Source organism: Giraffa tippelskirchi, chromosome 14 (assembly GCF_054371585.1).
Source record: "Giraffa tippelskirchi isolate mGirTip1 chromosome 14, T2T-mGirTip1v1.2.pri, whole genome shotgun sequence".
NCBI classification, from domain to species: domain Eukaryota; kingdom Metazoa; phylum Chordata; class Mammalia; order Artiodactyla; family Giraffidae; genus Giraffa; species Giraffa tippelskirchi.
Window position 1 is genome coordinate 56,504,309 of NC_137288.1, and position 27,208 is coordinate 56,531,516.

At 40.4% G+C, this 27,208-nt stretch overlaps 1 protein-coding gene across 3 annotated transcripts in view; it reads left to right on the forward strand.

Moving 5' to 3' along the window:
• SETBP1 (SET binding protein 1) overlaps positions 1-18,163 on the forward strand; it is an 890,090-nt gene extending 871,927 nt beyond the window's left edge. For all 3 annotated transcript variants that reach the window (XM_081561785.1, XM_081561784.1, XM_081561786.1), the window contains one exon: positions 12,748-18,163. In XM_081561785.1, coding sequence (XP_081417911.1) covers positions 12,748-13,370 — 623 coding nt within the window. In that variant the 3' untranslated portion in view covers positions 13,371-18,163. The remainder of the gene's footprint in view (positions 1-12,747) is intronic.
• The last annotated feature ends 9,045 nt before the right edge of the window (positions 18,164-27,208 follow it).

Genomic DNA, 27,208 nt, shown 5'->3' on the forward strand with positions numbered 1-27,208 from the left:
GCAATGGCCAAGTTTGGTGGCCAAACTTATGAAAGTGTTTAAGAGAGTTAATTGAGCTTCCATTTAATGTGAACAAACCATGTGATGTTGCTGGGGGAAAAAAAAAGGAGGCTTTTTGGTTGTTTGTTTTTATGTAGTTCACATTAAGTGTAGTGCCATATGCATTCATCACTTCATACTTGGAAAATCAGTTCCATCCTGGGCAACAAAATTTAAGGTGAGATTTGTCAGATGATTAAATCTCCAGTGGAGGGTAATCAAAATGGAATATAGTCTAGAATTAATTTCATATGAACACAGATGAAGGAATTGAGGACATTTTACCTAGAACAGAGAAGACTTGGAGGTATATAGCTATTTTTACCCAATCATATTTATTCCGAAGTAAACGTCCTGCCAAAGAATCGAGAGATTTGTCTGAAGGCACAGTACTGAGGAGTGAAAAATCAAGATGAGAACTTCATTCTCCTAATTACCTGGTCAATATGTTTTCTATCAGATTGTAAACAAAAGTCTGAGTTTTAAGTAAACAAATGCAATTATTAAGACCAAATAGAAAACAAAACAGGAATACCAACCATTTGATGTAATTCTTAAAGTTCTAGCATGGTCAATAAGGATTTATTTAATCCAAGCCTAAATATTAAAAATATGAAAAGTTTCATAAGATCATGTCTGTTACATTGTTCTTTGTTCTTCCTTGTCTTTCTATTTTCTTTTTCAAAACTTACAAGAGAGAAAGAAAATCTCTCGTGATCACTTATGAACACGTATCTACAATAGCTGGAGTATTATATAAGTGATGGTATTTACAGTTAAGAATACTGCTATGCCACATTTGAGAGGAAAGAAAAGAGAAATAAAGAGCCCTTTGAGAGGGTGCAGCTACCCCCGCCGTGTGACCACCTGGCATGCTGTGAGACTCAACAGATGTAGCGTCAAACTTTTTGGCATTAACTGCACTACTATCCAGCCTCTCACGTTGTCTAGTCAGTCTGCTGGGGCTTGAGCCACATGCGACGTACAAAAACCAAAGTTGATTGAACACAGAGTCGGGCTGAATGGCTCTAGTATTCCTAGTTAATGAGTGCCGCCACTCTCAGTTCGCTCCTCACCAAGCCACTCTGACTCTATTAAGTATCACTCTCAGAAAAACTCCCAGACTTAAAATTCTTCTGTAGATTCATCCTGGGCAATTCCTACTAATACTATGCACAGTTCACTTTGAGGTTGATACAGTTGCACCTATTTCTTGTTTTCTGATCCCTGAGCTCATTCCCTTCACCAAGCTTTCTCAGGCCTGCTGAAGTCCTGGTTCCCTTTCTTAGAGGTTCTCTGAGCAACCTGGCAGTGTTCTTGCTTGGCTTAGTCTCTCTCTGGAGGCTAGTCACCACCGCCTTTATCTGCCCCAAACTGCAGGTGGTTTGTCCAAAACCCAGGCTCATGAAAGGACTGGCATTTTAACCCCATGGTCAGAAAAGTCAAGGATTCTGAAAACCTAGGAACCAGGACCTCAGAACTGCCTTTCCAAAACATGGAGGTCAGCATCAAATCCCACTCCAGAGGCTCTCCATGAATGAAACACTCTTTTGACTGTCTTGGAATTGCATGCAATTCAATTCAAGGTGCTCTAGGGAATATGAAGATTAATGATATTAGGCTTTGGTTTCTAGGGTTTAGAAGCTGAAACAATCCAACAGGAAATATTAATCAAGCATCTACTATGAGAAAGGAACTATAGTTCTCTTCATTATGAGGGGTACAAAGAAGAACACATGCTGTCTTCAAGAAGCTTTAATGACTTCTGAAGCCATGGATTTATAGAAAGTTAAATTCCTCTAGGATTAAATACTCAGTAAATAAAGTCTTTGGGAGCCTAGAAAAACAAAGGAAAACTTTTTAAGCAGTTCAAATTTTTGATTATGAAGTGATATCAGTAAAATAATTTTGAACATTACCCCCATGTAAATACATATTTAGAATATGTGCACTTTTACAATGTAAATTTGAAAAGTTGAGACAAATCTGAAATAAATAATATTCTCAAAATAAATCGAAATTTCATTTAACTGTATTATTAATGAAACAAAAATATTTTCACTGTCATCAAAATTTTATACTAATTTTAGTATTTTTAATAATGTTTCAGAGAGAACCAAGTGATTGCATTTGAATACTTCTTTTCAAAAATCTCGGGTTTTAACATTTGTGACTAAGCAATTTGAAAGTCTCATGTCAAATTCAGTTTGTTTCAATACTTGTTAGTAGATGTTATAAGTTAAAATGGTATTTCATATAAACATAGATCCAAAAGGAGGAAGTGCATCATTATGTTTCAATCATAGCACTGTTTTTTTCAACTCCATCCATCAACTAAGCAAAGGTTTCTTTTGTTGTTGTTGAAATTAGACTAACCAACTTCCTTTATTAACAATCAGATGGTCTTGCATATCAAAAGGCATTGCATTTTTTAATGAGCTCAGATCTCTGAAAACATTTCCAATCAATTTCAAAAACTGCTATCTCCATAAGATGCTGCTGCTGCTGCTGCTAAGTCGCTTCAGTCGTGCCCAACTCTGTGCGACCCCATAGACGGCAGCCCACCAGGCTCCCCCATCCCTGGGATTCTCCAGGCAAGAATACTGGAGTGGGTTGCCATTTCCTTCTCCAGTGCATGAAAGGGAAAAGTGGAAGTGAAGTCGCTCAGTCGTGTCCGACTCTTAGCGACCCCGTGGACTGTAGCCTACCAGGCTCCTTTGTCCATGGGATTTTCCAGGCAAGAGTTGGCTTCTAAAAGCAGTTACTTTCTTGCCCATTTTGCCTTAAAGGGATACTAAGGGCTTTTTTTGTTTTTAACAATTGCAAGGTAACATTATAGACAGCCTATTGACAGTACCAAGAAGGTGAAAATATTTAGAATCCTTCTCTCAAAGGAAAAGAAAATTGCCAGATTCGTCTTTGAAAATAGCAACTTCTTTATACTGCTGCAAGTTTGCTGCAAAGTAACCAATGAAACTCTGTGTGGTATATAATATATTTCATAGCTATTCTTGGTCTCATTACAAAGTATTTTTATTTTTTGTGAAAAACTTTTGTTTTGTTTTGTTTTGTTTTTTACTGTTTAAAGATCTTAATTTTCTAAACTTAACCATGTACAAGACCTGACAACACCCGAAAGGAATAAACTGATGGGGTGCCATCAGTTCCTTCAATGCATGTGGTCTCTTCTTTTCCCAGGGACCTCATGCCCAACTGTGACAGGTGACACATTATCTGATATGCAACCCAAATACGGGCATCATCCACCATTGTTCCTTATATTAAACATTAGACTGCTTAACATTGTTTTTGTTTTTCAGATAAAATATAAATTAAAATATTATTATGTTTTTCTTGCAGCCCAGTTTCCTCCTTGGGGAACATACACCCTACTTGAGAGCCTGCCAGTTTAGAACAGGACCCAGATCTGGAGAGGCAGAGAGGAGCCCCCACACGTGAACACACAGGCACACACCTACTGCTCCACCTCTCCGTAGTCACACTGCTCTCCTCACCTCCCACCTTCCCCTTTCCCACAGAGACATGTGAAATAGGAGCAAAACAAAGACCAGGGTCTCCTCAGCCATTGCAGCTGAGATAGAATGTTCTTTCAAAATAAAACCCTAAGAGGAAGCTATCATTTAGTGGTTCAAGCAGTTACTATGCTTTAAACAAGCTAGTTACATTTTCAAAGAAACCCCCAACTATATTAATGTGACTTTCAAAACAGAATGGAAGCACACCATTCTATCGGTGACAAGTCCCCCACATCTGCTAACCCTTAATTCTAAATTATGGCTTTCAAATTGGAAAGCAGTGGTATATCACACGTGTGCTGATGACTGGCAATGACTCTGATGTGCCCTGCCCCACAGAGGCCTCAGTGGCCAAAGGAACTTGCCATCTTTTTCAAATGAGCTTTTAAGACCGGGACACAGAAGGTTAATTTAAATTCTAAGAAAGAAGGAAGAAAGATTGCATACCAAGGAAAGTTACTTCATATATCCTATTAGAAAATTTAAAGTAGCATTAGGAAAACAAGAGATCATTACTGAGTTAAGTACAGAAGTATCCAAAATAAAATGCTCAATTTACATGCACGCTAGTGTGCATGCGAACTCAGTCATATTCAACTCTTTGTGATCTCATAGACTGTAGCCCACCAGGCTCCTCTGTCCATGAAATTTTCCAGGCAAGGATACTGGAGTGGGCTGCCATTTTCTCCTCCAGGGGATCTTCCCAACCCAGGGATAAAACCCAAGTCTTCTGCATTGGCAGGCAGATTCTTTACCAGCTGAGCCACCAGGGGAGCTTCATATATCTCTTTAGAAAGTAGAAAGTAGCATTAGGAAAACAAGAGATCATCACTTAGTTAAGTACAGAAGTATCCCCAAAATGCACAGTTTACATGGGAGAACAATCAAATTCCCTTGAACTTGTATTTGTTGCCCATGTGTTACATACCAGATCTTGTCCTGCCATGTGGATAACTCTGGGAGTACATAGGAAAGTCATAGCCTGTGCCTGCAAAGAAATCTTCTAACGTGTATCAGCATACAAAGCCCTTCACACTGCATCCCTGTTCCTTGACTGAGGCTAATGGTGCTCCAGCCCTATCTACCTGCAGCCCAGCTCCACTCAGGGCATTTCAACAGTCCCTAAAATTTCTTCACCTTCCCAATAGCAAGAAGAAGTCTAATTAGTTTAGAGATAAATTTGTCTCCCTCTCTAACCCATCCAAAACTTCATAAAACCAGAATGTGTCTTGCCTGTGGGCAGAGTCTCTAAAAGATTAGTACCTGTTTCTTAAGAAAATGCTATATACAGCTAAGCCTCATTAGCCCTTATCTTGCTCGCAGTGCTTACACAACATCTATAAAGTCAATGTGCAAAAGGAGTGCTGTCCAATGTTTGATTATCATAAAAGAAGGAGCAGAATCAACAAATGCTGGTGAGCCAATCATCTGATAATGGGAGCAAATAGAGAAACTCAAGATGTGTATCAAAACCAACTCAACCATTTGCGTGGCAATTTTAAGTACAGAAAAAATCTACAGGATGATTTGCATTTCAGAGTTATGAAGAAATGAATTCATATTTTGCCTTGGCCACTCACAATTATTCTTTAAGACTAACAAAGCACAGGCAAGATATAGGACAATTATAGGAAAGAGAGCAAATATGGAATCAATCTTGCTGCAAGAGACCAGAAATTACTGTCTAATAATGAAACAATTTGAAGAGAGAAAAATCTGTTAACATTTAGAGGGACAGTGAAATCATAAGCAGTAAGGAGAAAGATTTGTGACTATCAAACCCTGCCAAATCCAAAGCCTTCCTCTCCACCACACTAGGATTTCAAAATTATTAGATGAAATAAATGTTGTAGAAAGCCACCTCACATTTGGTAAGGCAATTGATAATGAGGATAGGAAGGGATTTGGGCTTCTCTTGTAGCTCATCTGGTAAAGAATCCGTCTGCAATGTGGGAGACCTAGGTTCGATCCCTGGGTTAGGAAGATCCCCTGGAGAAGGGAAAGGCTACCCACTCCAGTATTCTGGCCTGGAGAATTCCATGGACTGTACTGTCCAGGAGGTTGCAAAGCATCAGACATGACTGAGCAACTTTCACTTTCTTTCTTTCATAGGAAAGAATTATAACAATCTTTAAATACAGAAGGGAACATTAAGAGCATCTAGTCTAACTGTTCAGCATAACAGATGGAAAAGGAGAGACCCAGAAGGGGCTAAGAGGTTCATCCTGATTCAACATGGTTTCCAGCTGTCCCTGCCCAAAGCCCTTCCTACTGACCTGCACTCTGGTGCTATTCACACACAACATAATGAGCTTGCACTAAAAGTTTGGATAATACTTATAGAATACAATAAAATTCAGATGTTCAGTAGATGGCTGCTTCTGCTGCTAAGTCGCTTCAGTCATGTCCAACTCTGTGCGACCTCATAGACGGCAGCCCACCAGGCTCCCCTCGTCCCTGGGATTCTCCAGGCAAGAACACTGGAGTGGGTTGCCATTTCCTTCTCCAATGCATGAAAGTGAAAAGTGAAAGTGAAGTCACTCAGTCATGTCCGACTCTTCGTGACCCCATGGACTGCAGCCTACCAGGCTCCTCCGTCCATGGGATTTTCCAGGCAAGAGTACTGGAGTGGGGTGCCATTGCCTTCTCCATCAGTAGATGGGAAACCCCTCAAAAACTGTAATATAAAAAAGAAAGAGGGATATTTAGTCTTAACACGTGAGGCTATCAATGGAGATTGGACCGCGATGCATGTTTATGCAATTAGTTACAAAATAAAACCTAGAGCACTCATTCATTCTCCCACCCCATTCAGCCAGGAGGATAGCTACCAGCAGGAGTTTTCCAGGTGATGATATATGACCTTTACTGAGGACATTCCTTATTTTTCTAAAGTTATTTAAGTAAAATAGAGCCCAAGAGTATGAAAAGCAGAACACTGTGACCCTTACCAATCCTAAGATCCTAAGAAAGATGTTTTACTGACACTAATTATTTCTATTTTTTTAATAAATTTATTTATTTTAGTTGGGGGCTAATTACTTTACAATATTGTAGTGGTTTTTGCCATACATTGACATGAATCAGCCATGGGTTTACATGTGTTCCCCATCCTGAACCCCCCTCCCACCTCCCTCCCCATCCCATCCCTCTGGGTCATCCCATTGCCCCAGCCCTGAGCATTTGTCTCATGCATTGAACCTGGAATGGGTTCTGTTTCACATATGATAATATACATGTTTCAATGCTATTCTCCCAGAACGTCCCACCCTCACCTTCTCCCTCAGAATTTTAAACCATGTATTATGGAACTAGCAACTATATATCAGAGTAGTAGAATAGCATTCTCAGCTTCAACATAATCAACTCATGACAATCTTGTTTCAGGAATACTTCCACTCCCCTCTTCCTTCCTTTATTATTTTGAAGCCAGGGCCAGATGACTTCACCTATTAATAATTCAGTAGGTATTTTTAAAAGGAAGGTACTTTTAAAAATGATCACAGTACAATTATCACACCTAAGAAACTTAGCAACAATTATATCAAGAAATGCCTAGATATTATTAGAATTTCCATGAATGTATAAAATATCTTTTGACAGCTTGTTTAAATTGGCATCCACATGTGGTCATTTTATATCTTCTCTCTTTTAATTTACAGCTCCTCCCCTCCTCCCTCCCCTGCTCCCAACTTATTTGTTGAGGCACCAGGTTGTTTCCCAGGAGCTTCTCAGAGTCTGTGCTTTACTGGATGATCCCTGTGTGTCCTCAGTATTCTGTGGTCCCTGGGTCTAGAGCTGAGTTGCCCAATATGTTAGCCACTAGCCCATGTAGCTATTTAACTTTAAATTAAATTAAAAATTCAATTCCTCAGTCACACTTGCCACATGTCAAGTGCCCCGTAACCACATGTGGCTAATGGCTACTGTATGAGACAGCATAAATACAGACCAGTTCCACCACTGCAGACATTTCTATTGGACAATGCTACTCCAGAGGCTTAATAAAGTCCCATGAGGTAGCTTTGGAGGGAAGAAATGTTGAAATCTCAGCCACTCAGTCTTTGACTCAATTAATCTGCATAAGAGTCACTTTAAACTATCACACCTGGTCATTGAAAATGAGATAAAAATTCAAGGGATCTGTGTGTTTTTTAATTTACGTAAATGGTATGCTTACAAACACTCATTTTCTTTTTTTATTCAAGTGTTTTTAGATTCAGCCATATTGATTTGTAGTTTATTCCTTTTAACAGATGTGCAGTATTTCATTGGGTGAATGTTTCACAGTGATTCATTATCTTTTAAATTAATATTTAGATTGTTTTAAGTCTTCTGTAACATACACTGAGCTTCAGGGGACATCATCAGCCTCCTGTCACACATGAGCAAAGGAGCCAACCTGGCTGTGGGCTCTCTGGGGCACTGGGCACGCCCATCTTCAGAGCTAGTAGTTATTGCCCAATCACTTTCCAAAATGATCGTGACAATTTGCTTTCCTGCCAACACTGTGCAAGTCTTCCTACCTCCTTACAGAATTACAAGTATCAGGTGGCCTCAGACTTTTAATTTTTACCAATATGAGTTCATATATACGCAGTAAAAGTACAAATTCAAGCAGGGAAAGGGAAGGAAATGGAATTGATGATGGAGCACTGACTGAACTGACTCTGTAATGTTTTCTTGCTAAAAAAATAAATAAAGCATGTATGACAAAAAGTAGTGATTATTAAATGTGAATGGTGGGTACAAAAGAATTGGTTATAGTATTTTTAGTATTGTTTGGTAGGTTTAAAATACTCAGAATGAATTATTTCATAATTTTGAATGCAAGGGTTTAATAAAAAATATGTAAGAAATTATTGAATATGGGATTATCTACTATGTTCCTTTTTGTTTGTCTGACACTTCATGCTTAAAAAAGTACTGAGATGAAATATCCATTGGTTGTATTTGCTCCAAATGACCTCCAGTTCAGCTCACAGTTTTCCAGTCAAGCTTTAATCATTGAACGTTGCCAGCTAATTGCCCCAAATGACTTATTTTGGAACTGCATGCTTTCTTGTGTGTCACATAGCATTTTCTTCTCTTTGGATGATATAAAATAAAAAGAAGGTAAACTGCTAGTGGAACTTTTATTTGGAATGATGCCAATTGTTTTGTGGAGTATTTCTGACTAGTTTTCCTTTCCTCATGAGCAGTGTGGACAAGGTAAATGACTTGGCTCTGACATGGAAACTTGGTGTTAGTGTCACGGTTATTTGGAATGGTCAATTTAAACATCTAAACTAAAACTCCTTTCAGTTCAGTTCAGTTCAGTCGCTCAGTTGTGTCCGATTCTGCGACGCCATGAATCACAGCAAGCCAGGCCTCCCTGTCTATCACCAACTCCCGGAGTTTACCCAAACTCATATCCATCGAGTCAGTGATGCCATCCAGCCATCTCATCCTCTGTTGTCCCCTGCTACTCCTGCCCCCAATTCTTCTCAGCATCAGGGTCTTTTCCAATGAGTCAACTCTTCGCATGAAGTGGCCAAAGTATTGGAGTTTCAGCTTCAACATCAGTCCTTCCAATGAACATTCAGGACTGATTTCCTTTAGGATGGACTGGTTGGATCTCCTTGCAGTCCAAGGGACTCTCAAGAGTCTTCTCCAACACCACAGTTCAAAAGCATCAATTCTTCGGCACTCAGCTTTCTTCACCGTCCAACTCTCACATCCATACAGGACCACTGGAAAAACCATAGCCTTGACTAGACGGACCTTTGTTGGCAAAGTAATGTCTCTGCTTTTTAATAAGCTGTCTAGTTTGTTCATAACTTTTCTTTCAAGGAGTAAGTGTCTTTTAATTTCATTTCTGCAATCACCATCTGCAGTGATTTTGGAGCCCCCCAAAATAAAGTCTGACACTGTTTCCACTGTTTCCCCATCTATTTCCCATGAAGTGATGGGACCAGATGCCATGATCTTAGTTTTCTGAATGTTGAGCTTTAAGCCAACTTTTCCACTCTCCTCTTTCACTTTCATCAAGAGGCTTTTTAGTTCCTCTTCACTTTCTGCCATAAGGGCGGTGTCATCTGCATATCTGAGGTTATTGATATTTCTCCCAGCAATCTTGATTTCAGCTTGTGCTTCTTCCAGCCCAGCATTTCTCATGATGTACTCTGCATATAAGTTAAATAAGCAGGGTGAAATATACAGCCTTGACATACTCCTTTTCCTATTTGGAACCAGCCTGTTGTTCCATGTCCAGTTCTAACTGTTGCTTTCTGACCTGCATACAGGTTTCTCAAGAGGCAGATCAGGTTGTCTGGTATTCCCATCTCTTTCAGAATTTTCCACAGTTTGTTGTGATCCACACAGTCAAAGGCTTTGGCATAGTCAATAAAGCAGAAATAGATGTTTTTCTGGTACTCTCTTGCTTTTTCGATGATCCAGTGGATGTTGGCATTTTGATCTCTGGTTCCTCTGCCTTTTCTAAAACCAGCTTGAACATCTGGAAGTTCACGGTTCACGTATTGCTGAAGCCTGGCTTGGAGAATTTTGAGCATTACTTTACTAGCATGTGAGATGAGTGCAATTGTGTGGTAGTTTGAGCATTCTTTGGCATTGCTTTTCTTTGGGATTGGAATGAAAACTGACCTTTGCCAGTCCTGTGGCCACTGCTGAGTTTTCCAAATTTGCTGGTATATTGAGTGCAGCACTTTCACAGCATCACCTTTGAGGATTTGAAATAGCTCAACTGGAATTCCATCACCTCCACTAGCTTTGTTCATAGTGATGCTTTCTAAGGCCCACTTGACTTCACATTCCAGGATGTCTGGCTCTAGGTGAGTGATCACACCACCATCGTGATTATCTGGGTTGTGAAGATCTTTTTTGTACAGTTCTTCTGTGTATTCTTGCCACCTCTTCTTAATATCTTCTGCTTCTGTTAGGTCCATACCATTTCTGTCCTTTATCGAGCCCATCTTTGCATGAAATGATATACTTTGTACACATATCTCTAATTTTCTTGAAGAGATCTCTAGTCTTTCCCATTCTATTGTTTTCCTCTTTCTTTGCATTGATCACTGAGGAAGGCTTTCTTATCTCTCCTTGCTATTCTTTGGAACTCTGCATTCAGATGGGAATATCTTTCCTTTTCTCCTTTGCTTTTCACTTCTCTTCTTTTCACAGCTATTTGTAAGGCTTCCTCAGACAGCCATTTTGCTTTTTTGCATTTCTTTTTCTGGGGGATGGTCTTGATCCCCGTCTCCTGTACAATGTCACAAACCTCTGTCCGTAGTTCATCAGGCACTCTGTCTATCAGATCTAGTCCCTTAAATCTATTTCTCACTTCCAATGTATAATCATAAATAAGACAACAATGATCAGTGTGATTCATCAGTCAAGAAACAATTTTTAAATCTCTTCCATGTACAAGGCACCATGCCATGCCCTGTGAGGGACATGAAGACCAATAGAAGTCACCCTCTGTGTCTGAAAACTTACAATCGAGCAAGCTTTTCTTTTTACAACACTAACTACAAAAATTCTATTTTGTAGTCAGAAGCTCACTCTGGCTTTGTTCTATTTTGATCTTTATAACTTATTTTAAAGATTGTTCAGTAGGTATTCATTGCACAGTTAAGTCTCACAATGACCTTTGGCCAAAAGCAGTACCATTTTGGCCTGTCCTATGGAACTCAGAGCTTCCCACTCCATGAAGCCCATGGCATAAATAACTTCAAATAAAACCCTCCAGGAGATCTGTGTCAGGCACAGCATGAGAGAGAGATGGGGAAAAGCAGGGAAAGAACCATGCCAAAGTGCCCAAGAGTAAGTGACAGCGGTGTCTGTGTTTTTGCCAGTTTTTCCTCATCTCCCTTAAGACATTTATTCTGCTTCTCCACTAACAGTTGAAAAAATGCAGGATGACACAAACCACCATGCTAAAATGAAACACATTTGCTTTTAGGCCTGCAGTGTTTTTTAGTGTTGACGACAACTACATGGGCTTCTTTGGGGATGAGCATTTAGTGTAAATCACAGCAGCAAAGAACTAAGGACACACTCTTTAAGCTTGTAAGTTGCCAGAGGGAGGAGTCAATGTGAAGATAGGGCAGCCGGATGTGTATGAGTGCCTGTGTGTGTATGTGTGTATACACATGTATATACAGGTGTGCCTCTAGTGAACAACACAAGGAAGAAGAACAATCTAAAGGAGGAAAGGTCTGCTCCATCTTGAAGCTATTCACACTTTATGGTGTCTGAACTTCAAAATGAAGCAGTTCTGAAGGCTATTTAGTGGCGGCAGTACAGGACTTCCTGCAACTAGAAGTTGGGCTCATAAAATAGAGGCGCATATGGCCACCAGGACATGAAAAGAGTTCTTTGCAAACAACAGCCCAGTAGCAGGGGTGTAAATGATTCAGAAACACCTGGCTGGTATTTTCCTTGGGGATTCCAGAAGGTGTACTAGTTAAGAACGACATGGTCAATTGGACATCATCAGGCAAGTTGACAAGTCCAGACCATTGGGGGGAAAATTGAGAGAGATGGGTTAGTCATCCCAAATAGAGTGTTCCTGAAAGAATTCTCCCTCTGTCAGTGGAGGATGGTTAGGGATATAATAGGTTCAGTTCCGGATTCTAGTTCAGGTCAAGGCATCTCCTTTTTGAGGCTGATGGTACAAATGAATGAGTCAGATTCTCTGATCCAGAGGGCTGCTTGTCATTTTATCCTTTCAGCATCTTTTACAAACAAAAGAAAGTATAGCCTAATGCTAAATTAAATTAGATCAGAGGTCAGAGAGCAGAATAAAAAAAATAAAAGCTATAGTAGAAAAACAACAATGGAAGACTTTATATTGTGATTCTGACATTGACTTCCCTGGCAGATCCTCCTACATGGTGTGAGCCTGTTTCCAAACTTAAAAATGGGAACAAGAGTATTTCATGGGATTGCTGTGAAGACTGAAATAATGATATACTTCGTACACATACTATTCAACCCATGTTTATTTCTATTTTTTTAATTTTAATAAAGAATTAATAGTGGGTATTGAGTCATAGCATCAACTTTCCATCATCTTCATAGCCAAATATAATGCCAGTTGTCACTGAAAAGACTGGGTTATTAAGACAGCCTGCATCCTGTGATCAGTTTCTTCTCTCTTCCCTTCCTGCAGCCAGCTCCTCCCTGAAGAAGCGATTTAAGCGGCGGGAGATCGAAGCGATCCAGTGCGAGGTGCGGAAGATGTGCAACTACACCAAGATTCTGTCCACCAAGAAGAACCTGGACCACGTGAACAAGATCCTGAAGGCCAAGCGGCTGCAGAGACAATCAAAGACGGGCAACAACTTCGTCAAGAAGAGGAGAGGGCGTCCCCGGAAGCAGCCCACGCAGTTCGATGAGGACTCCAGAGACCAAATGCCAGTGCTGGAAAAATGTATCGACCTTCCCAGCAAACGGGGTCAGAAGCCGAGCCTGAGCCCGCTCGTCTTGGAGCCGGCCGCCAGCCAAGACACCATCATGGCCACCATCGAGGCGGTCATCCACATGGCCCGGGAGGCGCCGCCCTTGCCCCCGCCGCCGCCCCCGCCCCTCCCGCCGCCTCCGCCGCCCCCGCCACCCCCGCCGCCCCCTCTGCCCAAGACCCCCAGAGGAGGCGGGAAGAGGAAACACAAACCTCAGCCTCCGGCCCAGCCCCCACAGCAGGCGCCCCCGCCACAGCCCCTTCCCCCAGAAGAGGAAGTGAAAGCCAAAAGGCAGAGGAAGTCGCGAGGGAGTGAGAGCGATGTCCTTCCCTAGGGTGGGTCTGGGCGTGCGAACCTGGGGCCGGGGGTGGACTGACGCGTTGGAAGTGCAGTGAGCCGGGCTGGGCGGATTCCCCGCCGCAGGGACACCATGCCCTGCTTTCCAGAAGCTGGGCAGGGGCAGAATCGGGCCAGAGGACGGGGTTGAGCCTTCAGGAGCTCTTGGCAAAGCAAAGCAAGGGGACGTCTTCAAAAGAATGCGTGTGTGCGTGCGTGTGTGTTTGCGCGCGTGCGTGTGTGTTTCACAGCAGTTCCCACCAAGCAGCACTTCAGTATGGCTAGATCCTTGACAGGCAGCAGGAGACCCATCCCGGAGGAAAAAGATGGTGGTGCTCCCTGAAAGCCGCCAGACCTCCTGCAGCCAAGGTGCACCCTTGATTCCATTGCAGTTACTGGACAGGAAGATTGAAAGGGAAACGCCCTCAATTAGGAAACATTCCAAGGGTTTCGAAAAAAGCGGCAAATTTCTCAACTGGCTTTGTTGTAATCCACTTCCATTTAATTGGTTTTTATTTCTTCTGGTTTTTGGAGCTAGGCTAGGCTTTGGGGGCACCAAAATCATCTTCAGGTGACCTGAATGTTTCTGTTAACGATACGGTTTCTCAGATAGACTGATGTCATTGGAGGGTGAAATTCTAGTGATAGGCAACCTCAGACATGCATTCATACTCTTTTGTGTGTTTCCTTTACCACACATACACTGATTTTTAGCATCATCTGTTCCAACTTTTTCTTTGCTCATTGTACTTCCGTGTACCTTTTCATTACCTTTCATGCCTAAATAATGTAAACCTTACCTGTGTCATAATGTTCATCCTTGGCATGCTGTTCCAAGGAACTTGGCTTTGAATCCCAGTCATTGTGAAACAAATACTTAGTATTGATAGAGCCTTTTAAAAATAAGTAATTTAGAGCAACTGAAGATTTGTTGACCCAGGTATCAATCAGGTTATTTTTATACTTAAAATATATCAGCGAAGTATAGACAGATTAAAATGGTTTTAATGCCCCATAGAAAATGGAATAACTGACAAATCACCAAAAATTGAAACCCCAGACCCACCAGAAAGACAAGTGTCTAGCAATGCCTTGGTGTGTGATTTTTTTTTTTTTTCAAACAGATAACTGTCAAAGGTCATTGAAAAAAAAGGGGAGCAAAAAGACAATAGAAGTCCATTATCTCTTTTCATGAAAGCAGATGGAATTAAGTGTTCTTATCTGGGAAAAAAGAAAGGAAATGCTCAAAGGGTGTCACCACTCCAATTGTATCACATCACCTTGGACAAAGTACCCAAGTTGTGGTTGCCTTAATAAACTGAAACATTTTGTACATAATGTAATTATAAGTCTATCAGTCTGCATGGATGCAAACTGTGTGTGACAAATCGTCTTTTAAGTGGTCAATTTCAACTGTACAGTTCTCATCCAAGTTGTACTCTAGCCATTGGTTTAGCGTGGACAGATATTCCATCTCTTTTATCCATTTCCACAGCCCAAGTAAAACATGTTAAGAAGCTCAGAATGAATATAAAGTTATTCCGTTGCCATAGATGTTTTCTAAAAGTCAGATGTGGAAACTTCAAATAAGTATTTTCAATTTCCTCCCTCACACCTCCCCCTTATCTTCCCTAAGACATCAAATACCTGGTATGGTAGATTATAAAAAGAGAGACACTGAGAGACAGAATTAAATTTTCCGATGAGAATGAGAATATCTGGTTTACCTCCAAATTGTTTCTTTACAGGAAGTTGGGAACAGCAGAAAATTGTATTATTACTTCAGAACACATTATTTCCTTAGAGAAAGAAGGATTTTGTTGGGAACATAAGAGTAAGGGGTGGGTTATCTATCAGAGTAAACGTTTAAATTCCAAGTTAATATGCTTGCAAACATCACTGCTCTGTCATGGCACCAGCAGTTGGTTGAAATTATCCACAGAGTCATCCTATTGTGCGCTATCACCATGGACTTCACATCGTGTGCTGCCACTAAGTCAGTAGCATTTAATCCCAGCATATGTGAGTTTAAAGGAATGCAGTCTCCTGTTCTTCAAAGCTTATATCTTAGATACTCAGTTTATGACCTAGGTTGACCTTTGGCATTTCACACAGGTTGAACAGCAAAATCAAACCAACCACTTTCAATTTGTCATTCCCAAGCCATATCTGAGTGGTTCCAAAGTCACTCAAGAGGAAGGTTTAAATTATCCCTGCTCACCCCACCATTGCTATGAAAGAGCACCCATTTTCATTCCAATTAAGCCATAAAGAGGTTTCTCTCTTGTTGGATTTTGAAAATAATTGACTTCATTCTTTCTTTTGCCCTTCTTCCTTCCAGTGTTGTACTGTTTCCCCAACCAAATCTGTGAGCAGACTAAATCTTCCTGCAGAGAGGAATAAGCTGACACTCTCTAAGCGTCTTAAGGAAGGACCTAAAGCTCAATTGGCATTAACCTCTAGTAGGTGAGAAATTTCAAATAGCCCTAGGATACATTAGAATTTCCAAACCAACAAAAAATATTCCAGGAGAGATACAGCATACTTATACATAAATTGAGTTCTCCAGTGATCATGTGAGTCAAATGCAGATCTTCTACATTTATGTTCCCGAGACTAGATTGGAAAACTGCAGAGGAGCAAAACTGAGATAAGCTAACCCACTGTTTGGAGGTGGATGTGAGTCTTGTCACCTGCAGGGCTTCTCTTTCCCATCAAGTTCTTCCCTCAGTATTGCATTACTTTGATTTTTTTTCTTTTGCTTTCTATTAACCTAACTCATCTTTCTAGTATGACCATGTCCTCATTTTCTAACTACCCCCTTTGCATTAGCCTCTCCTGTCCAGGCTCAATATGGGGCCAGTCTCATTTCACATCTTATTGGTAGCAGAACCAGTATTAGAACCCAACTCTCCTGACATGCACTGTGGAGGTCTCTTAGCCACTCAACACTGCTTTCTGTGGCTGCATATTTAGAGAAAACACACTAGACTCCATAAACTGATCCAAAAGTATTTCATAATAAGAAAAATTCTTTGGTTTACTTTTCTGTTTCCTGCAAGACTTGCCCTAAGCAAGGAGGCACTTAATATGGACCCACTTATATGGAGTCTGATTAAGGGTAAGCAAAGGGTGAAATCGGTATAAAAATCACCTTGAGGGTGATGGTGGATCTCTGAGCCATCTTTCTAAGTGGCTGGGGAGCCACTTGCTTTTCAACCGCTCATCTCAAACAAGAGGAACAGAGTTTAACTTCCTCTAATGTCATGGCTCCCACTACAACCCAAGAAAGACAGGTTGAAGGAAAGGAGAGCGTGTCAGGGCTGGCTCGTGATTTGACAGGCCTGGGACTCAACAGCCACTGACAGCCCCGAGTAGGTGACTAAGGGCCGACAGGATTAGCATGTTAACTTGGCTGCTGTCCGGAGTGGGAGGCCACATTCGATGGCAGTCGGAGTTTGTGTTCTGGGCATTGCTGGTTCTATAAATATGATAAGCAAGTGGTGACAGAATTATAGTAGAAGGTGATGTACTACATGGAGATCATAAAGGATTTGGTTTTAGGACTTAAGTAGAAAATCCACTCCTACAGCTTATTACTCGACAATATTCAGATAATGAGCTTTTGGAGAATATTATTTCCCTACCACTAGGAAGATTTACCTGGGAACTGTCTAAAGTCTATACATATATTTCCAAAGCCTTTAAATGCCAACTGGAGCATGGGGGTGGGGGGGAGGTGGCAGAAGCTGAAATGCCTCAAAAGCCATTTAAGTGTTACATTGCAGGATTTTCAGTCCTTCACATTATGTAAAAGTAGATAAATATAGACATTATTCTCAATTCTACCCTATAATATCACAATGGTCCACACGCCAGAGCTTACAGACAATGTCATCGCAGTGCCTAGAAACTCGAACTGTAATATACCGTAGCATTTTCTTGGTGTTTTTTTAAAGTTTCCTTCCACAACACCAGGCTCCCTCTGCCTCTTGTTTCTTGGAGAGTTTGCCCTACTGATGAGTCTGCCTCCCTTGTTGGACTCAGTCACTTGGGGAACAGTCTTAGAAGCACATATCAACCAAGGAAGAAACTTCCTGGATATCTCTTGCCCACTTGCCCAGGTATAATAAACACTAAAGGGGGGAAAATTGAAAAGAGCTGCCACTGGTCAACACAGAAGGGCAGTTCCAGCTTAGGTTGGTGTCTTTCTTTTTCTTCCTTTTTTTAAAAAAAAAAATCTATTTCTTAAATAATAATAAATGCACATGATGTGTTAAATATGTATATATATATTTCAAAAGAAAAAAATGGGGCACAAGATTGTCTTACAAGTCGTGCTGGCTAATTTTTAGTTTGTATTCATAAGTGGTTTTTAAAAGCCTTTTTTAAAGTGTAATTTGCATGTTCTACTTTGATTGTATGTAAACATATTTTAGAACAAAAAATGTATTTGTATTTTATTGAATATAGAGGCAAGAAAAATTGTACATTGTTTGAAATGTTCTTTTTGTAACAGTTTTTATTCATAAAGCATTTTTGTACATTTAAAATGAACATGGACTTGCTGTTATTTGAGGCGTAGATACATCTGGCATGCTTTACTGTCATGCTCCTCCATGGTCTTAGATGTTGGGTTTTAAACATTTTTTCTAAAAGAAAGCTCAGTCTTTTTCGCTACCAGATCAGGTTAGCACAGTATAGAGCACTTAACTATTAAAAAAAAAAAAAAGTTAATCCTATTCATATGTTATTCATTGTGTGAAATTAAAGACATTCAATTCAGTCTAACATGAGTTGTGAATTCTTTTGTTTTATTTCCCATCTGGTTCACATCACTAAGAAGTTTAATAGCATTTGGGGGTCTTTGCTCACACCAACTGGATATAGAATCATTGAGAAAATTCTCACCAAATTTCTGCCTTTTGTATGATTCTGGGAAGTATATTTTGGGCAAGATTTGAGTCTGATTTACTGGGTTACTGTTCAGAATATATTACACCTGGACATAAAGCCAAGTCTGATTCAAAGAACTAGTCAGAACTCTGCTGAAAGCAATCCAAATGTAGTATAAGATGTTGGAGACCCATCCTATCCTAAAATTTTAGAAGAACATTATGGATTAAGCCTTCTTACTAAATATCTCATGATGTTAAATGGCTAAAGGATGGATCCCTGGCTGGCTTTAAAGTTTTACTGGAGTGATAGGAAAAGCTGTTTAATCAACCACAGGCAGTTACTGATCACATATCCAAAAACTCCCAGTCTGAGCAAGACCCAAAAGGCAGTGTCCAGGAATATACAGTCCTTGCTCTGAAGAAACTTACAAGGTCGGCACGTGGAAAATAAACTTAGTTCTAGGCAGAATATGGCAAGCAGTAAAAGAGTGTTGGAGTCTCAGAAGAAGGGTGGAGCCCTTGAGGTGGCACTTTGTTCTATTCCTACTCTTTCTGTTCTAATTTTTATATTCAGAAGTAGGTTTTAAGAGCCCTTTTAAAAGTGTAATTTGTGCATTCTACTTTTAGAACAGGTAAACATACATATATTTATATATTTTTCATTTCCTTTCTTTATCTTCTGATGAACCACTTCAAAAAGCCAACAAGGTAAGTAGGAAATGTTATAAGCAGCTCTGCATCCTTAACCATCAACCTGAGCCAATGTAACATTTATTACGACTTGATGTTTGCAGCACACAGTGGAATAGCAGGAATCTTGTGGAATGCGTAGCAGTCTTAAAGAGCAGATTATTAGAGCAGTCCCCAGGATGGTTTATCCTAGTGCTTTAGACGGTCTCCTGAGACTCAGAGAATTTAGTCAGCAATCACTATCAAAGTAGAATTTGCCCTCTTTCCTCTGCCAACTATCTTGCACTGAACCTTCCCAGCCCAGCAATTGAACACAGGTCTCCCACATTGCAGGCGGGTTCTTTACCAGCTGAGCCACAAGGGAAGCCCAAGAATACTGGAGTGGGTAGCCTATCCCTTCTCTAGCAGATCTTCCCAACCCAGGATTTGAACCAGGGTCTCCTGCGTTGCAGGCGAATTCTTTACCAACTGAGCTATCAGAGAAGCCTGCACTGAACCAGGCTTTCATTAGACTGTTGGTATTTCTGAAATCAGCAAGGACTCCCAGGGGTGTACCTAATCTCTTCCCACCAGCTTCTCATGTAGGGACAAAGCTATTGCCATGAAACTGATTGGCTCAACCTTTAGGGTTTTTCATCAGTCCAGAGAATAGCAACGTGTTGACAGAGATTGTGAAGATAGTCAGATGTGTTCACACATGTTGCTGGTATGAACCTTAGTGTACAAATTTTTACACCCTGTTCTACCAGCATAGATGAACCTTAGTTCCAGACCTAGGAATTCTTTTCTAACCTGGAGGAGAAAGAAAGAAGGGCCTTTCAGAAAGCCTGGCTCCAATTCTTCCCAACGATTTCTCTGTGTTGCAGTCTTTTCTATTTTCCTAGTCCCTAGGCATTTGAAATTGAAAAACCAGGAGAAGTTTTTTGCTTTTTAATTTTCCCCCTCTGTGTTTTGCTGTCAAGTTCATACCCTGAGGGGTTGAAGACAAATCAGCCTATCTACCTGAATTGAAGGGAGGAGATAGCAGAAAAGTAGAAATACTGGTAACTGGTTACTACTTCAAAAAGTTTAACCTGGTATCCATGTGATAGGGAATAAGGACAATGGAAGTAAAAAGTAAAGGATTTGCCGAAGTCTTAAAAGGCTCTTAATAGGTGAGGTGAGAGAATGGGTGTGAAAAGGATTGGCAAGGTGGCAACAGTGGCAAGCATTTCCATTGTTTGTTATTACTGACACTTTCACTTTTATAGGAAAGGTCAAGATTCAGGTTTTTAATTGTTATAAAAGCTGTGGCAACACACTTTGTTGAGAGCTTTTGTTTCCAGGATTCATTAAAGGAAAAAAAAAAACTGATTCCGAAGTGTTACCAGTGTTCTCATTCATATAAGCCAAAATTGGGAACTAACAAATGAGAAATATTAAAACTTCAATAGAGAAATCTCACTTATTCTATCATTACTAAACTTGACATTTTACCTTAATTCTACTCTTTTTAGAGAACAAAGCACTGGAATAAGAGTCAAGATATCTGGAGGGTCACTTGGTCACTAAAAAATTCTACACCAAGGAGCAGAACTTCTTTGAGCTTCACTTGCTTACACTCTAAAATAGGGAGCTAAGTTATTAATGCTATCTGCAATGGCTTACAAGTTTAACTCTCCAATTCTCTCATTGTTCTACCTTCCAAATAAGCCCTACCTTTAGTTCCCAACTTTATCTGTTGTGTAGATAGTTGTTCAGTCACTCAGTCATGTCCAACTTTTTGCAAGCCCATGGACTGCAGCACACCAGGCTTCCCCGTTCATCACCATCTCCTGGAGCTTGCTCAAACTCATGTCCATTGAGTTGGTGGTTCCACCCAACCATCTCGTTCTCTGTTATCCCCTTCTCTCCTGCCTTCAATCTTTCCCAGCATCAGGGTCTTTTCCAATGAGTTCACTCTTCGCATCAGTTGGCCAAAGTATTTGAGTTTCAGCTTCAATATCAGTCCTTCCAATCAATATTCAGGGTTGATTTCCTTCAGGATGGACTGGTTTGATCTCCTTGCAGTCCAAGAGACTCTTAAGAGTCTTCTTCAACACCACAATTCAAAAGCATCAATTCTTTGGTGCTCAGCCTTCTTTATAGTCCAACTCTCACATCCATACATGACTACTGGAAAAACCATAGCCTTGACTAGATAGACCTTTGTTGGCAAAGTAATGTCTCTGCTTTTTAATATGCTATCTAGGTTGGTCATAGCTTTCTTTCCAAGGAGCAAACATCTTTTAATTTCATGGCTGCAGTCATCATCTGCAGTGATTTTGGAACCCAAGAAAATAAAGTCTGTCACTGTTTCCATTGTTTCCACATCTATTTGCCATGAAATGATGGGACCAGATGCCATGATCTTTGTTTTTTAAATGTTGAGTTTTAAGCCAGCTTTTTCAGTATCCTGTCTCACCTTCATTAAGAGGCTCTTTAGTTCCTCTTCACTTTCTGCTGTAAGGGTGGTGTCATCTGCCTATCTGTGGTTATTGATATTTCTCCCAGCAATCTTGATTCCAGCTTGTGCTTCATCCAGTCTGGCATTTCACATGATGTACTCTGCATAGAGGTTAAATAAGCAGGGTGACAATATACAGCCTTGACATACTCGTTTCCCAATTTTGAAGCAGTCCGTTGTTCCATGTCTGGTTCTAACTGATGCTTCTTGACCTCCATACAGATTTCTCAGGAGGCATGTAAGGTGGCCTGGTATTCCCCTCTTTTTAAGAATTTTCCACAGTTTGTTGTGATCTACACAGTCAAAGGCTTTAGTGTAGTCAATGAAGCAGGAGTAAATGTTTTTCTGGAATTCTCTTGCTTTCTCTATTATCCAAAGGATGTTGGCAATTTCATCTCTGGTTCTTCTGCCTTTTCTAAATCCAGCTTGAACATCTGGAAGTTTTCAGTTCACATACTGTTGAAGCCTAGCTTGGAGAATTTTGAGCATTATTTTGCTAGCATGTGAAATGTGTGCAATTCTGCAGTAGTTTGAACGTTCTTTGTCATTGCCTGTCCTTGGGATTTGAATGAAAACTGACCTTTTCCAGTCCTGTGGCCACCGCTGTGTTTTCCAAATTTGCTGGCATATTGAGTGCAGCACTTTCACAGCATCATCTTTTAGGATTTGAAATAAGTTCAGGTTCCATCACCTCCACTAGCTGTGTTCATAGTGATGTTTCCTGTGGCCCACTTGACTTCACACTACAGGATATCTGGCTGCAGGTGAGTGATCATACCATCATGGTTATCTGGGTCACTAAGGTTTTTATTTGTTTAGTTCTTCTGTGTATTTTTGCCACCTCTTCTTACTTCTGCTTCTGTTAGGTCCATACCATTTCTGTCCTTTATTGTGCCCATCTTTGCATGAAGTGTTCCCTTCGTATCTCTAATTTTCTTGAAGAGAACTCTAGTCTCTATAGTTTTCCTCTATTTCTTTGCATTGTTCACTTATGAAGGCTTTCTTATCTCTCCCTAACAGAGCCAGTGACTTTTTGGGGTTGTCTATCCTCAGTATAGTTTATCCTAGTGTGACTAAGGAAGTGAAGGTGTGGAGGAAATTAATGAAAACAAATAGAATCCTAAGAACATATAATCAAGCTTTTTTCTTTCTTTTTTCTTTCCTTCCTTCCTTCCTTTCTTCTTTTCTTTCCTATCGGAACATTAACAAGTACCAAAAATATAAAGATGAACAAGTCAAGGTTTCAATGAGCTTTATCCAACCAAGTCTAGATCATGAACTTCCTCCTCCCACTCTCTGCCTATCCAAATTCTACCCATCTTTTTAAGGTTCAGTTCAAATCCCGCCTCCTCAAGGAAGTCCAAGCCACACACACAAATATCTGTCAGATCACTCATTTGGTAACTGTTCTTAACAGCCTCACATGCAACAGAATACAGTCCTCAGCCAAGGCTGCCACGTAAAGTTGTACAGGTTGTTCCCTGTATAAGGTGATCTGTCTGAGAAAGAAAGTGGAAGCTGAAATCTAGCCTGCAGTTCCTTGTCAAACTGTGTACTCTTGGGGAGAGGCATCTGCCCCAAATAGACATGATGATTTTGTGAGAATAATGCCTAAAAATTTTTTTTCTCAAGATCTACTGTGCAACAATGAAAGGTATGGATAATCTCCGCTTCCCTCTTCTCCTCACTCAGATCACAGTCCATTCTGCCCTTGCCCCTGAGGCCTCCAATACCAGTCTCCCAAGACTTCTGTTTTAGTCAGCAAGACCGTGTGTTCCAGAAGATCTTGAATCCCCTCCCAAACTAAGCAGTTGGAAGGAAACAGTGAGACTAGATGTGACGGTTCATGTGTCATGTGACACATGACAGTTCATGTGGCATCTTGAGTGGCTATGGGGTTCCCGGAATAAACACTATTTCTGGGCAAGTCTGAGAGGATGTGTCTAAATGAGATTAGAACTTGAATGTGTGGACTCAGTAAAGAAAATTGCCCTATCCAATTTGGATGGGCACCATTTAATCCACTGAGGGACTGAATAGAACAAGAGGAGAGGGGAAAAAACTGTCCCTTGTCTTGCCCTCCTCACTACTGAGTTGGCACATATCTCATTTTCTCCTGCCCTTAAACTGGGATTTACACTATAAGCTTTGCTGGTTCTCAGGTCACAGACTGAGCCTGAATTATACCGCTGGCTTTCCTGAGTCTCCAGCTTTAAGAGGAAAGATTATGGGACTCCTCGGCCCCCACTGTCAATTCCTCGTGATAAATGATAGCTAGCTAGATAGCTAGATGATAGATACAGATGAGAGATACATAGAGAGTAGATAGATATAGATAGATGATAGAGACAGATATGATGGATGATAGATGTCTCCTACTGACCCCGTTTCTCTGGATCCCCAACTCCCTCTCTGCACCCCATGTCAACATCCCGTACAGCTATAGTATAATATCAAAACCAAGAAATTGACCTTGACGTGATTCACAGAGCTTATTCAGATTTTACCATGAACTTAACTGTGGTGAGTGCATGTGTGCACGGATCTATGCAATTTTGTCACCTGTATAACCCTACATGACCACCACTACAATCAAGATACTCAGCATGTGTTCCACCACCACAGACCTTTCCCTCTCGCTAAACTCCCTTTTCCCTCACCATCACTAATCCCTGGCAACCACTAATGTGTGCTCCACCTTTACAGGTTTTTTTTAAATTTCAAGAATGTTACATAAATGAAATTGTGCAATTTTATATATTATCATTATTACATTAACAATATTATATTTATTTATTTTAGTTTGTTGAGCAAATTACTGTAGCTATGGCCATTGGGAGTTCTTTCCACTGGATCCTGTATTCCTTTGACATACTCCCAACATTGTACGTTGTTTTGTTTTGCTTTTCCTTTGGTAGCATGGTCTTACTTTCTGGCACTATAAGATGCTCTAGGCTCATTTTATCTATTTACTACCCCAGTCCTAGCATCAGTCATTTCTCTAAGGATCCCTTAAAAGAACAATATTAGAAACCAAGATCTGGGCCTTAGGCACACACATTTATACTAGTGTATCCTTACGCCTTGGCCCTTTCAGCTGGCAAAGTATGTGTGCACACTAACCAGTGTATATACACTGTATATTGCTGGAAATATTTCCGTATGTAATCATCTGTTAAGCATGAGTCTGAACTGATATCTCTAATTCATTACCATGGATTATTCTAGCCTCCTTCTCTTGCATATCTGTAATGTCCCACTCCAATAGTGCGAATCCTAGCTTTCATTATTTTCCATTTCATTTACCCAATTGTTTAATTCCAGTATATCAGTATCAGAGCAGTTGACCTATGATTGTATATCTTTTTCAAACTGGCTTTTTCCTTACCATAATTCCTTTGAGGTTTATCCAAATTGCATGTATCAGTAGTGGACTTCTTCTTGCTGAGTAGACTTTTATGGCATGGAGGTACAAGGGTTTTTCACCTATTCACGTATTGAAGAATATTTGCGTAATTTACAGTTTGAGGCCATTACAAATAGTTACTATGGACATTCATAGACAAGAGCCTATGTGGAAATAAATTTTAATTTCTCTGGGAAAATTGCCCAGATCTCCAATTACTGGGTTATATGATAAATTCATTTTTAGTTTTGAAGGGAACTGTCAAACTATATTTCAGAGTGGTCATACCATTTCACACTTCTACTAACAATGTGTGAATGATCTAGCTTCTTTGCATCTTCACCATCATCTGATGTTATCATGACCTTTTCTAGTAGGTTTGTAGTAATAACGCACTGTGGTTTAAGTTTGCATTTCTGTAATGGCTAATAATGTTGAACATCATCTCATGCATTTGTTTGTCATCTGTACATCCTCTTATCAGAATATCTGTGCTTGTATTTTGCCCATTTTAATTTTTTTTAATTTTTTAAAATTTATTTATTTTAATTGGAGGCCAATTACTTTACAATATTGTAGCGGTTTTTGCCAAACATCGACATGAATCAGCCATGGGTGCACATGTGTTCCCCATCCTGAACCCCACTCCCACCTCCCTCCCCATCCCATCCCCCAGGGTCATCCCAGTGCACCAGCCCTGAGCACCCTGTCTCATGCGTCAAACCTGGACCAGTGATCCGCTTCACATATGATAATATACATGTTTCAACGCTATCCTCTCATTTTTTTAACGCTGAGTTTTGAGAACTTTTTCTTATATATTCTAAATATAAGATTTTTATTGGAGATGTGATTGCAAATAACTCTCCTAGTCTGTAATTTGTCTTTTCATTTGCTAAAGTCTTAAAACACTCTGAAACATGACTGTTTTTCATATCTCAGCATGAAGAAACAGGCTCAACAAGGTAAGGAGCTTTTAAAAATACACAACTATTAAGAGCGTAGCTGCAATTAGAACTCACTACATATGCGCTAGCTCAGTATGTTTTGTTTTGTTTTTTATGACATCTTGGTTATGTCATACTTGGTAATTTTCTTGATGCCAAAGAGTCTTTCAATTAAAATAGTATGTTATTTTGGAAGGAATCTTAGACAGCTTATAGCTCAAGTCCCACAGTTTACAATTGATGAAACTAAGAGCAGGGAGATTAAATGAATCATTGATACTCATGGCTTAATAATTAATGGCGGAATCCAGCCTAGAGCACAAGGCTTGGTTCTCACTCTGGTTGTTTCCCTGTTCTGCCACACTCCCTCATTAGCCCTTAAACCTCCCCATGTCCAGCATGCGCATGTCCCAGGAGCTTAGGGGATAGGAAAGATAATGACTTGAGAGCCCAGAAAAGAGCTCTTTACCTTGGAGGGATGAAGGAAAGTAAAGAAAGGCAGCAGAAAACAAATGAACATCAAAGGAAGTGATGTGGTCACATGAATACCGAGGAAAGCCTTAGCAGTTTCACTGATGAGAATGTGTGGAGGCTGCTGACACTTGTGAATGTTGTCACCGCCCCTCAAAATAGATATATTATTTATTCCCTTGCAATATCTGTGACAATCCTAGTAGAGGCTGTTTGTGCCTAATTGTTTGCTTTTATCCTAACTCAAAACACTGAAATATATCTCTCTTAACTAAGTGAATCTTCCTCAGTGCAGCAAGATGTCTATGCCATTGCTCCCTCCATCACCCATCTCCACCCTCCCACACATACCCAAGCACAGACTTGTCTAGATTCCAGCTGGGGTAGGTGGGGATGGACACAGAGCTAGGGAAAGAGGCTCTGCTTTTCTTTCTCTCAGAGCCAAAGATATTGACTTAGGAGGGTGTAGGTTATATACTCTGTGTTCATGGTGATGAAGAAAATATGTATGTTTAGAAAAAAATGTGAGGCCCTTTAGGTGTCTCTGGGGATATTTCACTTCATTTTTAAAAACTTGCATTGTAAAAATAAAACACTGATATATAAAACACATAAAATATGGCTTCACATATTACTGTAAGGTCAGTCCTTTAAAAGCACCAGCCAGTTAAAAAATAGAACCCAGCACACTACCCCTCTTGTGTTCTTCATTCCAACATAGCCAAGTGTTAGTTGCTGAGTTGTGTCTGACTCTTTGCAACCCCATGGACTGTAGCCCACCAGGCTCCTCTCTCCATGGAATTCTCCAGGTAAGAATACTGGAGTGGGTAGCCATTCCCTTCCCCAGGGGATCTTTCCCAATCCAGGGATTGAACCCTGGTCTCCTGCATTGCAAGCAGATTCTGTACCATCTGAGCCACCAGGGAAACCCAGAACCAA